Source organism: Dendronephthya gigantea, unplaced genomic scaffold, assembly GCF_004324835.1.
Source record: "Dendronephthya gigantea isolate DGI-Jeju-01 unplaced genomic scaffold, DenGig_1.0 000225F, whole genome shotgun sequence".
NCBI lineage: Eukaryota > Metazoa > Cnidaria > Anthozoa > Malacalcyonacea > Nephtheidae > Dendronephthya > Dendronephthya gigantea.
In genome coordinates this window covers 120158-134505 of record NW_021163235.1, presented here as the reverse complement: position 1 = coordinate 134505, position 14348 = coordinate 120158, and the positions used below count along the sequence as shown (strand labels likewise).

The 14348-nt window shown below is 35.0% G+C and overlaps 1 protein-coding gene across 1 annotated transcript; it reads right to left on the bottom strand.

Annotated features, from left to right (window-relative positions):
• Window positions 1–12823: 12823 nt before the first annotated feature.
• On the bottom strand, window positions 12824–14192 carry LOC114540218 (transmembrane protease serine 3-like). The gene is made up of 2 exons (XM_028560488.1): window positions 13983–14192; window positions 12824–13362 (listed from the first exon to the last, which is right to left on the bottom strand). The coding sequence occupies exons 1-2, from the start codon at window positions 14167–14169 to the stop codon at window positions 12845–12847; spliced, it is 705 nt and encodes a 234-aa protein (XP_028416289.1). The 5' UTR covers window positions 14170–14192; the 3' UTR covers window positions 12824–12844.
• Window positions 14193–14348: the final 156 nt, after the last annotated feature.

Sequence of the window (14348 nt, the reverse complement as noted above, 5' to 3'; positions counted from 1 at the left end):
ATTTTAGATTAGTTTTAGGTATTAATTGACGTATTTTCGGATTGTTTTCATGTGTACATCTCGATATTGTGATTGAAGTTGCCTACCTTATAGGATATAATTTGTAAAGTTTTTACAATGCCTTTGTTTGTTCTTTAAAAGAAAAATGTTTAGATTTCTGATGATTTATTACGAAACTTTAATATGAAGTTGTATTTGTGTTGTAAATATTGTAGATTGGATATAAAGTAATAAAATTTTGCTCAAATTTTTGTATGATTCTTTATTTCTTTCCGAATATTATAGCGGAATCCTGAAAACGGGGTTATTTTAACCCCAAAATAGGAGTTAAATCTAACCCCCAAATGGGGATTAAATTTCTAACTCCAGAAACGGTGTTATTTGTAACCCCCAAAAAAGAATTATTTTCGATTAAATCTCGTAACCCCTGTTTTTGGTGTTAAAATAACACCCTGAAAATAACAGTGGTATATAGGCTATAATTTATAAAATTCCTTTCTTGTTACACATCGCAGGCTATATATTCTGCCAAACGTCTGTGACAGGTATTTCCAACCGTTGTATAAAAAATTAATGACGTGGCGATATTTTCAATAAAAATTATGATTTCAAGTGGGGTCAACACGCAACTTAGAGAGATGCAGTGATCGCAATGAGTTGATCAGAGTTCACGCAGTGCGAGTTGAGATTTTTTGCTTGGTTGCATTAAAGTGCTGTATATAGCGTCGAAACATGTCAGGTTGAACCCTGCTTAATTCCTCAAAGGCCCTTGAGTCTCTGGTAAAAATGTAGTCGGTATATATACGACTGTGAAATATAGCTACAGAAGATTATGTCGCCGTGTGAGCCTCGACTCTTTCAAATCCATTGTGACATTCTTCACAGTAACGCTATGAAAATTTTAATTTAGGAAAATTTTTAGAAAAATTCTTCGCTAATTTAAAGAGTAAAGACTTTCAATATGAGATGTTTAACATCAAGTTTGTTCCATACCCTCCGGAAAAGAACCTACAGTTAAATTGAAACCTTGTTGCTCTCTGCATGGTATTTAGAATTTTGTTGCTCTGTACATCGTGTTTGGAATTTTGTTGCTCTCTGCATAGTATTTGGACAACTTAATTATAAGACAGTGCAAAAATGAAAGATAACGGACTGATTACTGGATAAATTTATAAAACTGAATTTCATGTGATAAATGAGCAATATATTAAATGAAATAACATTTCTCACGAAAAGACGCTTGTTTTGACTTGCACATCCAATAACAACAGTGGTTTGGAAACTTGTTATTTGTGGTATGCAGTGCTTGAATGATCATTTACAATAGTCAATATAATTTTATTATAAACATGGATTTGAGAATGCTATTCTTATCTATTCTTACAACAAAACATACGGCGTAGTATCGAAATGCTACGACTGACTAACATTGCCAACAACGTACAGAACAAGGACCAGTTCTATAAAGGCCTTAATAACTGATGCCTTTTTAAACTAAAATTAGCCAAGCTCAGCTTGATCATTGGAATGTTAATTGTTATTAAGACATTATTCAGAAGAAGTGAAATATTTAAAATAAATTATTTGCATAACAAAATATTGTTTTTCTCCGCAGGTATAGGCTTGATAATAAGTTTATCATTACTTTGGACAAGCAGCAGCTCGAAATTGGTTTAAAGTGGACATAGTCATTCGGGTTTTAATATCTGTTAGTGTAAGTAGTAACTTATATTTGATATACTAATGTAACAATTATTGTAGATAGAAGGCGACAGTACTATGTGAATATTGTATAAACAGGTCCTAGTGCATGTATGTTCATGACAATAATATATATATTTATGTATATTCGATTACTTCCAAGCGTTAAGGTAATCTAGAAAAAGAGCACTTTCATATGTATACAACATTCTTGTTTTTGTTACTCCATCATTATTAAAGGGAAAAGACCAGTTGGTAAGACGTGGTTTTATGAACTTGAATAAAAATATTCGGTTTTCAACGCAGTTGAAACGCGAGCATGCATGAATAATGAGATAAATAAATACGCATTTTGTTGTAGCACTTCACTCGATCTAGGATTATGATTTTCTCAAAGGGTATATGCATTTCGAGTGCAAGTGATACAAAATACAAGTTTCTAGTCAGTAACTGTTAGGAAAAGTCACCAACTATCGGTCCTCCGCCTACGCCTTGACAACATTTATAAAATACTTTTTAATAATAGTCAAAAAGTTCATGCATGTATCTGTTTCTCGTCAGACTTGGCTTATAGTCGTGTCATCTATAAGCATGGGAAGACATTTTCAATTTAATCAATGATAATGTCAAATACAAATTGTATAAAACATGGCACAAATTTACGCTTATCATGACCACACACATCAAACAATATTGTTTGTTTGAGCTTATTCGAGATTATTCAAAGAATGTATATGATTTGTGTGATGGCTATGCAAAATGCACGTTGCTGTATCTATGAAGTGGTTAAATTCTGATTAGAGGGTTCTATACCAACAGATGAGTTAGTTTCTTTGAACTATAACAACTATATGCGAATACAACAGAATGACTTAAATAGACCTCTCCCAAATTAGCTTTCAAGCGCGCAATGAAATTTGACTTTTAAAGACAGACCTTGACCAGCAGGCTAGCTACACGCTATGCCACATTATTGAAAGATATGAATAAATTATTTTTATGCGGCACTTGCAATACGAAAAGTCTTCTTTTAGTTTGATTTTTTGGTTTTTTTGGTGCGTCAATTTGATGTATAAAGGACTCTACTATGGCTTTATCTGTTTTTACTACACGAATTAGCTAGAAAGAGGGGAATATTTAGTAAATTATAATTGTACTATATATTAAAACAAGACTCTCCATGAATGATATTTTTGTATAAACAAACAATATTAACCACATTTTATGCAATAAAATGTTTGGATGATGACGAAAGTGTAAGTATTTTGTATTGTAAGAGCCTTTATGTTTGCCTTTTGACAATCGGATTCGAATTCGGAAAAACAACTCGATCGACGAAAACAGTACGGATGAAAGGCTTTAAGGTAGGTACATGAATTTACATTTTCGAAACAAGAATATCGAAATCCAAGCTGTTTAACTTTCAGCCAATCAGGAGGTTTCTAATTACCAGACTTAACATATTCAAATTTCGTGGATGTGCATAAACCGCATTGTTCCATCATAATATCTGGGAGTTTCAAATTCCAAGTTTTCAGACGGAATTAGTTCACAAAAGCATAATTCATCGCTAATTCTCTTTACAGGTGGTGGGATTTTTGTTGCTAATTTCTCTCAAGTCGTGTTAGTAAATAATAGAGACCCTTAGTTTGACGTTTACGGCAAACGCCAAACCGCTAACAAAGTTTGTGTTTTAACTCCACTATCTTTAAATGTGCGGCAATTTCGCTAAATTACAAACGTTCTGCATAAAACTTGTGATGTTCAGCAGTAATGTAAGAAAGCAATAGGCTATTTCTGGTGTATTTAGAAAAGCAGCAAATTCAACTTTGCCGTATATGTTTCACGTTCGCCGTATAAAATTTAATGCTTGAACGGCTGAGGGTGTATGCCGTCGTTCAAGCATTAAATTTTATACGGCGAACGTGAAACACATACGGCAAAGCTTAATTTGCTGCTTTTCTAAATACATCAGAAATAGCCTATTGCTTTCTTACATTACTGCTGAACATCACAAGTTTTATGCAGAACGTTTGTAATTTAGCTAAATTGCCGCACACTTAAAGAGAGTGGAATTAAAACACAAACTTTGCTAGCGGTTTGGCGTTTGCCGTAAACGTCAAACTAAAGGTCTCTAATACGTACTGTTAACCTATACAATAAAAACGCTTTGCTTTGCCCCGCAATAGCTACATCAGGATCCATCAAAATCTACTATTAATGACGATTTTGCACCAATGGAAGGTCCGCGTTAACGGAAAGAAAGCTTTGTAAAAATAACAAAGCTTTTCATACATATACGCTGCGCATGCTTTCGCGAATAAATTTAATTCTTGGTATTTCCTGGCACCAGGTTATTTTGTGCATAGCTATACGACGCATAGAAGACTATTGCATTTGTCTACGACGCAAGGTATATAATTGTAATGTATGCGCATATATTGTTTTTGGAAATTTCATGCAAACCTAATTAAACAAGATCAACTTACATATCTTTAGGTAAGCCACTATTTCATGTTGTAACCTAACTTAATTCCTAAAGATTTCTAGATGAACTCTATTTTTGAGTAACTATTGTGTGTAATTATAGAATAGGTTTTTGGTTAGTAAAATCTGTCAGCCGACAATTTGACAAAACATAAAACGAAACAAATTGGTTTCGCCAACGACAAAGTTAAAATAGAGCAACAAATTTCCTTCCTGTGTTTTTAAATAAATCAAATTTCGAGTTTGCAAAATGGTGATATTTGGGGTTTGTTTGAAATCTGGCAAGGTTTTGGCAAGGTTTTTAGCGATGATATAATATTTTGCCTGGATTTTAAACCGTAATTTTCACTAGGAGATGATTACTAAAGTCAGTTTTTATTTCAACACTGGTTTATCTGTTACAAATTAAGTACTATATTAATTAAAGAAGTGTTTCAGTTATGTTGTGTCATTTTCAGAAAATTCAAAAATATGGCCATGGCGACGACAATGAAAAGACCCGAGATCTTACCAGAGTCAGGTAGTCTTTTACATGCTGGATTATCTCAACAATCACAAAACGATTCTTGCATACAGCTTTATATTAGTCTAAATCATGTTATAAAACATAGTATTAGGAGAGTATGAAGTAAACTATGCGATGCATGGGATACCATAAAAGTTGTGTATTGTAATACTTGTTGCTCAGTAGTTAGACTAAAAATTACTTGTAATTCGACTTTATGAGATATTACGTTAAAATGGTTCGTAGCTATGTAAACAAACGGTTTGTTTAAATTTTGATGTGCTGTCTGCAATATCCAATGAGATTTAGGTTCTTTTCATGTCTAGTGAATGTGAACTAATTTTTTATGTTCAGAAAAACAAGAGAAATTTGGGAAATTTTTACATCAAAAGGGTCCTCAGATTGTTATGAGCAAAACCGATGTGTAGAACGAACTTGACTTTCTTTTCTAACCGTTTTGAATTTCATAGTCTTAAAGGCTGTGTGGACAAATATTTGTGATGAAGAATTCAGAATGAAAGAAGAATATATGAAAGGATTGTCAAGGTTAGCGATTAAGACTGAAACAATCTATTAAAACTGACGTGAATTAGAGGAAAGAATTAAACTGTGTTTTACTTTTAAGTCACCATTACGGAAACTATTTATATATATTTACGGAAACTATTTATATGTGTATATATATATATATATATATATATATATATATATATATATATATATATATATATATTTCTTTGAGTTGTTATATACTTAAAGTTGTACTTTCTCTCTGATTCGTTTGTTAGATTATCCTGGGTGAAAAGATTTGACATAGGTTACTACAAGATATACATCACATCGTCCAACATCGTCCAAGACGAAAAACCGTTAATGGATGAACTAAAGAAAATATTTGCTAGTAACATTATTGACAGTCTTGTTAATCTTATCGAAGAACGAACTGATAATGATGATGTTGAATCTGGCTTTCATCCAGGGCCAAGGTCAGAGGATAAACATGGCCAAACAGACGAAAGAAAAGCATCTATTTCTGGCGTGGTAGCTGATAGCACAGGAAAATATTACGCAGTCACCTGCTATCATTCGTGTTTCGAAGGAAAATTACAAGGAGTCTGGGCTGAACAACACGAGAGACTAAAGGATGACTACAAAAATGGCTCAAAGGCATGTGCTGGTTCGACCTATGAGTTTACAGACGGGGACAAACGTCAAAGACTGGGTAAGTTCCATTGTGGTTTATACGATGACAAACACGATATTGCTCTCATCGAAATTGATCAAGATTTAAATGGCAAAAATGCTACCGCTCATCTTGAAGAAAAAGGCATTGAGAAAACATTGGCTAGTAAGAAGGAAGTAATTGAAAAGTTTAAAGAGATGAATGGATTTATTCCTGTTGGAAAAGTTGGCCGTTTCGGAGCTGCAGATACAAAAGGAGAGATGTTTGCAATAGGTTGTTCATTCGATAAAGTGATAAACTACAATTGTTACAGAATAAGAGCGCCGGAAGGAAAAGTCTTTGCAGAACGAGGTGATGCGGGATCCTTGGTTTATATGATATGCAATGGCAGAAAGATACCATTTGCCTACCTAACTAAAATTCATGGAGGTTTCTATTACTGCAATAATTTGAAATCGAGCTTGGAGGCATTAAATCTTTCTATTGAACCTTGCTTAGTTGATTGTGGCATCAGTAACAGGTAATTACCCGCGCTTTCATTAAATAAAATCGTGTAAGCCAGCTATTTAAACTATATTAAAGTTTAAGCAGCAAGCCTGAAGGCACGCCTCGAATATTTTTAATTTTATTTTTAGGACACCGTCAAACTACTAGAATCTCTTTCATTAAACATCTTGCCTTTTTCTTACTCTAACTATAAACGTGCCTTCGTTTTTTTAGGGTTGAATTAGTGGCTAGTTCTGGTATGGTTGATGAAGACGAGGTTTGCAGGAAACGTCCCTCAGAGAATGTCTTCAAAATTGACAAAAAACGTCGTACCGGGAATACCGAGGGAATACCTAGCGATGAAATCCCTCCTCTTAATACCTTTAACCCAGGTAAGACCTTTTTTCGAATATATATACTAATAATATATTAATGAAATCTATTTTTGAATCCTAAATTAAATCCTATTTTTGTGTCAGAAGATGAATGGTTTAAAGAAACCATATTGGACGAGAATTATGACATGAAAGCGGTTCATGTGAATAAACTGAGAAAGAAAAGGTAAATTTTTAAAAACGTAAAGAATATGAAGTGAAAATCCACCGATAAGAAGGCAATTACTATCACCAATTAACTTCCTATAAATGAATTATAGCTATAACTGCAATCTTTATCCATGCATGGGTTTTAGTGAATTTTATATCCTTTTTGTCAAGACCAAAAGTCATGTGTAAAAATATTAACTAGATAAATATCTTTAAAGGATCGTTTAGAAAATAGTTTGGATTGTGGAAGTAGTAAGTTCGAGCCTTAACACATCCTGCACAAAACGTTTGTGGAGAACGTTGTTTTTTGCTAGTATAAAAACGTGTTTTTAGGACTCGATTTAAGAACTTTTGGTTAGGGTTAGGTAATGCTGTTTTGACCATTGAAAACTTTGATATTTTATACCATGTCAACACGCTCAATTCTTATCTACTCCATTAGGACCAGTCGTCTCACTACTTGCGGATTAATTCCCTTTAAAAAGGGTATAACCCTACTGCTATTGAAAATTTATTTTTCAATAACTAGCTGCAGACTGTTCACATAACAAAGGTTTAGATCAAACGTCTCTCTTCTCATGCACTAAATCCATTTAAACGTATTTTCTTTAATTAATTAAAATTTTATATTTTACTTTCATCTTTATGATTTAGTCAAACCGCATTTCCTGTTAACGGCTGTTTTACTCGCAAAAGGCGGCGTTTTCCACAAACGTTTTGTACTGGAGGTGTCCAAGTGACTCAAACACCTACAGCTACACATACCATTAGATTTACTTAACAATGAATGTATGCGTGCGCCACCATACAAATGTCTACTTCATTATACAGCCCGCACAGGCTTCTATAATAGTACTGATCATACTCTTTTTGCGGCATTTTAGCCTCTCTTGGTTGAAAGATTTCTCTATTGGTGTTAATAAAGATATAAAATCATGGCAGATGCGCATCACTTACGCTCGAAACACAGAACCGTGCATGCAAGATCTAAAGAACGTGTTTGGTGATAGAATTAAACCGTTTGTTAAGTTTAGCGAAGAAAGCGACGATGAAGATGAATATCTTCAAGGACCTAGTTCTGGTGATACCCTCTGCTTAAGAAATAATAACATAAAGAAACGCGGGACCTTAACCATCCTTGCCAACCAGACATCAAATCCTGAAGATCGCTACGCGGTCACTTGTTATCATGTGTGTTACTGCCACGAAAGGTTGCCAAATGACATAACTGAAATACACGAGAGACTGAAGGGCGACTGCTCAAATGACGCGACTGGCTGTAGAAAAACCAAGTGCTATTATATAGATGGAAATGAATTGGGAGAATTCGAGTGTGGTTTGTACGACGACAGCAACGATATTGCTCTCATCAAACTGACGCCGGGACTGACCTTAGATCGCGCCATTGCTCTCCTTGGAAATGGTGTTCAATCAGAATTATTAAGTAAAAAAGAAGTCGGAAATATATTCGAAAGGTGCATGAAAAATGATAAATTACCAACAGTAAAAAAATATGGTGCGGAAACCCAGGAAACACAAGGGGAACTTCAGTCCATAACAGGAATGAAACTATCTGACGGCAGAAATTTGGGGTTTTATGAAATTAAAGGAACAGGTGGAGATGCCTTTGCCAAAAAAGGCGATTCCGGCTCCTTGGTTTGTATCATAGATGAAGATAAAAAATTACCGTTTGCTATGGTGTGCAATCGCACAGGTCGGGCCTTTTATTGTTCAAATTTACGCTATAGTTTAGAGGCATTAATAGAAAAGCACAAGAAGATGATGAACATTCAACCTTGCTTAAACAGAAACGACCTTGGTTAAATTTATGTAAAATTCACAGAATATTTACAGGTTGTGTACGTGCATGAATGCTCATTATATAAAGAGCTGATTGAGGAAATCAAATAACATTCATTAAACGAATTTTAGACTCAAAGACGCACAATTGATAATAATTAAAATTATGATACAAAGCATATACTAGTATGTATAGTAGTGGGGCGTGGCCTAGCTTGGAGAATGTCTTGTATTTATGCGCATTACCATCTTAAAGATTCGCAATAAAGAAAAGTAATAAAATGTACAACGTGTCAGAGTCAAGCTCTATTTTGTGATTACATCATATTATGTAAGCTATCTAGTTTTTGATGTGTATCAGAATCTCAATATCTATCACCATACCTCATCATTATCTAGCACATCCGATCACAGAACTACTTTCAAATGTCACAAAAATATTATTTTCTATTTTTAACTTTATCACAAAATGCATTTGTGGTACTGCATATAAAACTACTTCCCATACACACTTTTCTTCATCTATACTTGATTTTTCCTTACCGGCCAATCATATTATGTTGCGTTAAATCGGCAATTAAGTTGCTTTAAACTAGTCAACACACTAAATCGCTTTGTCGAAACGATTTCGTATTCAATTATATTTCTAACATTTGCGGCTCAAAAGCGTAATAATTTTCTACCGGATTTGTTGCTGTATGTTGAAACGGCGACATTGATTCGGTCCTGCACATTAGTTCGACAGAACGGGAATCTTTTGCTTTATTATAACTATATTTACACGAAATTACTGACTTGTAAATGTATAGAAAGACTGAAGAGCGTCTCAGGGCGTCAGATCTCCGACGTTTTCAACTAGAAGCGCTTCACCCCGAGCACAATTCCTCTTCTAACAACGTAGATCAATATGTTAGCTAAAAGCGGAAAAGTACAATTGTGTGGTTATATAAACCAGGTGCTGAAATTCAAATTGAAGACTTTTAAAAATCGCATCATTTTTTACTTTCTTTCTTTTCATTTCTTTCTACCTCTTTATAGATACCGGATATGTCGATTTCACACACGCTTCTAACTTTGATCTGCAGTCCACCCTTGAAGCGTCAAAAAACGGAAGGGACAATCGTATCACCAATCAGTGATAACACTCTGGAAAAGAGCCAAGTATCGGACACATCTGTCACACAGAATACGGACGTGCAAGAATCAACAGAGATTGTTTCAGAGAAATCAGCTTTTAACTCCAGAAAAGGTAAAGATCAATGATAAATGTCCCCGCGAAACCTTCTAAACATGATCAGAAGGAAACAAGTTACCATGAAAATATTGACTTATGGGTTTAGTTTGAGTTATACATGGTCAGCATGATATATAATAAGGGAACAATAGTTTTGTTGTTTAATTTAAAAATATAAACAAAATTCTATACGTGAACTAGCTGAAGTATAATTGAGGTAGCTAACTGGGGTAACTGATTATAATAAAAGCGTATCAAACTCGTGGCATTTGTGTAATCTGCAATAGAGCAATTACAATTATTACGCGTGATATACAATGTTCGATTTTTAGGGTTTGATGAAACAAATGGTGGTAGCAATGGGGATGAGAAGGAACAGCCAGGGTCAGTTCTTTAAATTTTTATCCGCCATTTTTCTTCAGTTCTATATGCAAGCGTTTGAATATCTGCGTTAACCCAGAACAAACTACCCCAGTGGACTAAACTCGAAGATATTATCCATAGTCTATAACAAAAAAGTTGCAAGGAGGTCTGTCCGGTATTTAGACACCAAGGGTGGCTATTCTTTTTCGGTTTATTTTTTAAAATGTTTTTTTTTTGCAATAATGGTCAAAATATAGCGATATCATAATACGATACCTACATCTTAAAAATAGAAGAATTAACCTGAATCCTTTGAACTAGAATCCTTTAAAACAACCCGTTACTATAGTGGTATACATTAATTTTAAAAATACCACGAGATCTCAAAACTTTATTAATAATAATTTTTTTTAAAGTTTATATATTTTACCTCTTCAGAAAATTTGAACATATGAGGAATTCAATTTTACAAAACAATCCAGGTCATAATGCGGCGAAACATAGCAGCACAAACACAGCACCTTCTTCAGGTAAAATCCATTGTATGGAATGGTATGCAATTCAGTGATAAGATTTTGAACCTGACCTTCAAAGGAAGTAATAGAATGCATACGCAACATACTATTTAAACCCCATTTTTAATAGGGTCAAATCATTCTTGCTTTTATTGTCTTTCAGGATTTTTTTACGCATCACTGTCACTGCATGGTATTTACTGATTATATTATATCTAAACACTGTTTTTTTCATTAAGAAATAGGGTCGAAACATCAATGGTTTGAAGAAAACATATTTGACGAGAATTTTGACATGAAAGATGCTTATGTAAATGAACTGAAAAGGTGAAATTTTTAAAAATTTCTTATTATGCTTAAGAACCATTAACGATACATTATAATTATTAGATTCATATCCAGTATAGCGTTCATTTTATTATTGTGATTTTACAGCAATAAGCTGTTAGGGTGAATTTCGGTCTGTTTTCCAATATTTTTAACTCCATGGAATTTGGAGAATATTTTTAACTCCATGGAAAATATCAAACTATAAAACCTCTTGTTAACTGGCTCATTCCACAATACCACACTAATATGTTTTCTTGCTGGTTTTACAAACGTTTTTTTAGATTCTCTTGGATAATAGACTCCTATATTGGGATTGATAAAGAAAAAAAATCATGGCGAATGTACATCACCTACGCTCGAAACGCAGCACCATGCATGGAAAATCTAAGAAACCTGTTTGGTGATCGTATTGCCTCGTTCGTTGAATTTAAGCCGGAAAGCGAAGACGAAGAGAGATTAAGAACTTCCCCTCGTTTTCTTGGAGGGCCTAGTTCTGGTGACCCCCTTTACGTACAAAATAAAAAACGCGGAACCATAGGAATCCTTGCCGCCCAGGTACAAAGCCCCGGAAAGCATTACGCAATCACCCCCTATCATGTTTGTTACTGCTTCGACGATTTACCGGAAGACGCATTTGAAGCACACAACAGACTGAAGGAAGACTGCTGTTACGATGACGCTGCTGGATGTATTGGTGGTAGTTACCAATATTTTGACGAGGAAACAGTGTTAGGAGTGTTCGAGTGTGGTTTATACAACGACAGAAATGATATTGCTCTCATCGCTCTTGAAAAAAAGCTAACCTGCGATAAGGCGATTGCTTCCCTTGAAAGAGAAAGGGTTGAATCAGAATTACTAAGTAAAAAGCAAGTCGGAGAACTATTCAAGACGTACATAAAAATGGGTAAACTACCTACAGTCAAGAAATATGGCTCGGAATCCGACGAAACAGAAGGAGAACTTTTTGCAATAACAACAACGTATCTGCCAAACAACATGAATTCTGGTTTTTATAGAATTCGAGGAAAAAATTCAGATGACTTCGCCAAAAAAGGCGATTCGGGTGCCTTGGTTTGTATAGTACATGAAAATAAGAATTTACCATTTGCCATGGTATGCAATCACGTGCCTGATGGAAACGTGTGTTATTGTCCAAATTTACATCACAGTATTGAGGCATTAAACGAAAAGTATAGTTGGATCAACATTAATCCATGCATACGCCAATGTGGCCGCTCCTGAACGACGGTTGATAACTTGATATAATGCCATTTTTATCTTATTTGTAAGTGTCATTTTAAACACTTTTTAACTTTAATGTATCATTGCAATAAGTTTCGTCTATCTCACACACCAGTAGGTGTAAAAATTAGCAATCTGCCGACGGGACTAGTGTGACATTACAAAGTATTAGGGTTTCCATCTATAGATTTTTTGTAATTTTTAACTGCACATATATATATATATATATTCAGTCAAGCCTTTTCTCAAAGTAGACTATTTTTAACCTTTTTTTTGGGACATACAAATTAATATTCATTTTGTTACAAGGAAATAATAATATTATTTATGTGTCCCCAGATCACTATACTACGTACTTTTTAAAATAGACGATCGCCACTCGGCATTTTAAATTTCCCAAAATAAAAAACAACAAAAAGCACAATGTGTCAAAGTTTATTTGTTATGACCACATTACATCACATTAGTTATCCAGCTTTTGAAGTGTACAATATCAGCATATACCCCATAATACCCCTTTCTAGCACAGCCGACGCCCCAGCTCACAGCGCCCATCAGATGCCACCTTCTGTTCACACTGCACACCAATGGTCCCCCGCTGTCCCCTTGACAGGAATCAATCTTCCCAGTGTGGTAGCCAGCACAGAGCATGCTCGATGTGAGCGAACCGTAAACATAACCACAGTCTTGCTTACTAACAAGAGGTACTTTAGCCTGTTGCAGGATCGCTGGACCGTGACCATCTTCCTCCAAGGCGCCCCAGCCTGTCACCCAGCATTGCGTGCCCGCAGGCAGGTTAGAGGAAGGCAGGCAAACGGGTAGGGCCCGACTATTGTACTTGATGGGGGTTTCCAACTTCAGCAACGCTATATCATTATCCTGACTGTTGGGATCGTAGTCATCATGAATTATTAGCCTCTCGATTGGAACAACCTGTTCGTATCTACTGCTGTATCGCAAGTCATGATCACCTTAAATAAGACATCAAAACTACTTTCGAATCGCACTAAAATATTAGGACATATAACAACACATTGGTCGTTTTTTATAAGAAGAAAATATAAAGAAATTGCAAAGGGTAACTACTCCGGAACTACAGTCGCTTTTTGAATCCATATAGCTGAAGTTAACTTATGTATTCGCTTTAAACTAGCAAGATAATTAATTTTGGAAGGATCCTCATCTTTTAAAACAGCAATAAATAGTTAAACTAGTTTGCTATTAAGTATAAAATACAATCCAGAGCTTCCCGGGGTGCAACTTAAACTGTGCTGAGTCATCTTATGTTGCTCTGAATAGCTTCAACATGTCAAACTGAATCCCCTATGAGACCAGAATCTTTTAAACTAACACTAAAGATTGAAATAACTTTGCTATCAGTTTAATGTTAAAAAATCCTGAGTTTTAGCTTCGATGTTTGAGGTTAAATATCGGACGATTATTTTGACAACTGCATGTCAACATCGCCCCTTTCAAAGTTCAGCATGTCGTGAATTATATTATCTTAATTGTTGTCTTATTTAGTTTGTGAAAATGAAATATATAAAAAAAATAAGAAGAACGATACATGAACATAATCTTGACCACATACCAACGGTGATTTTGTAGTTTGCCGTATTTCGATCGTCATGAAAACAATGCGCAGCGCTGACAATCCATTCGTTATCAATGATCGACCCCCCGCACCAGTGTCCTCCTTTGTAAAACACGCTGACCTGCCATGGCCACTGTCCCGAAAGTGCATTGCTCCCGCCGACAATACGAGACGAGGAAGTCATAGTTAAACCGCAGGCATTTTTTGCTATGAGGAAAATTAGAAACAAGAATGGGCTTTCAGATCTTGCTTTGGGGAAGGCGACGGGGAAGAGCCTGAAGTAATGGAAATGACATCTTCCCCCGATTGTTTTGGACCTTTGGGAATAGGGTCTGTTGTATTTACATGTATTCAATAGAGAAA

Bases quoted from the DNA above. Each gene is read 5' to 3' on its own strand.
- LOC114540218 (XM_028560488.1), bottom strand. From the start codon at position 14,169: ATGACTTCCTCGTCTCGTATTGTCGGCGGGAGCAATGCACTTTCGGGA. The intron at 13,363-13,982 runs GTATGTGGTCAA...GTCTTATTTAAG, and splicing joins AAACTACAAAATCACCGTTG to GTGATCATGACTTGCGATAC.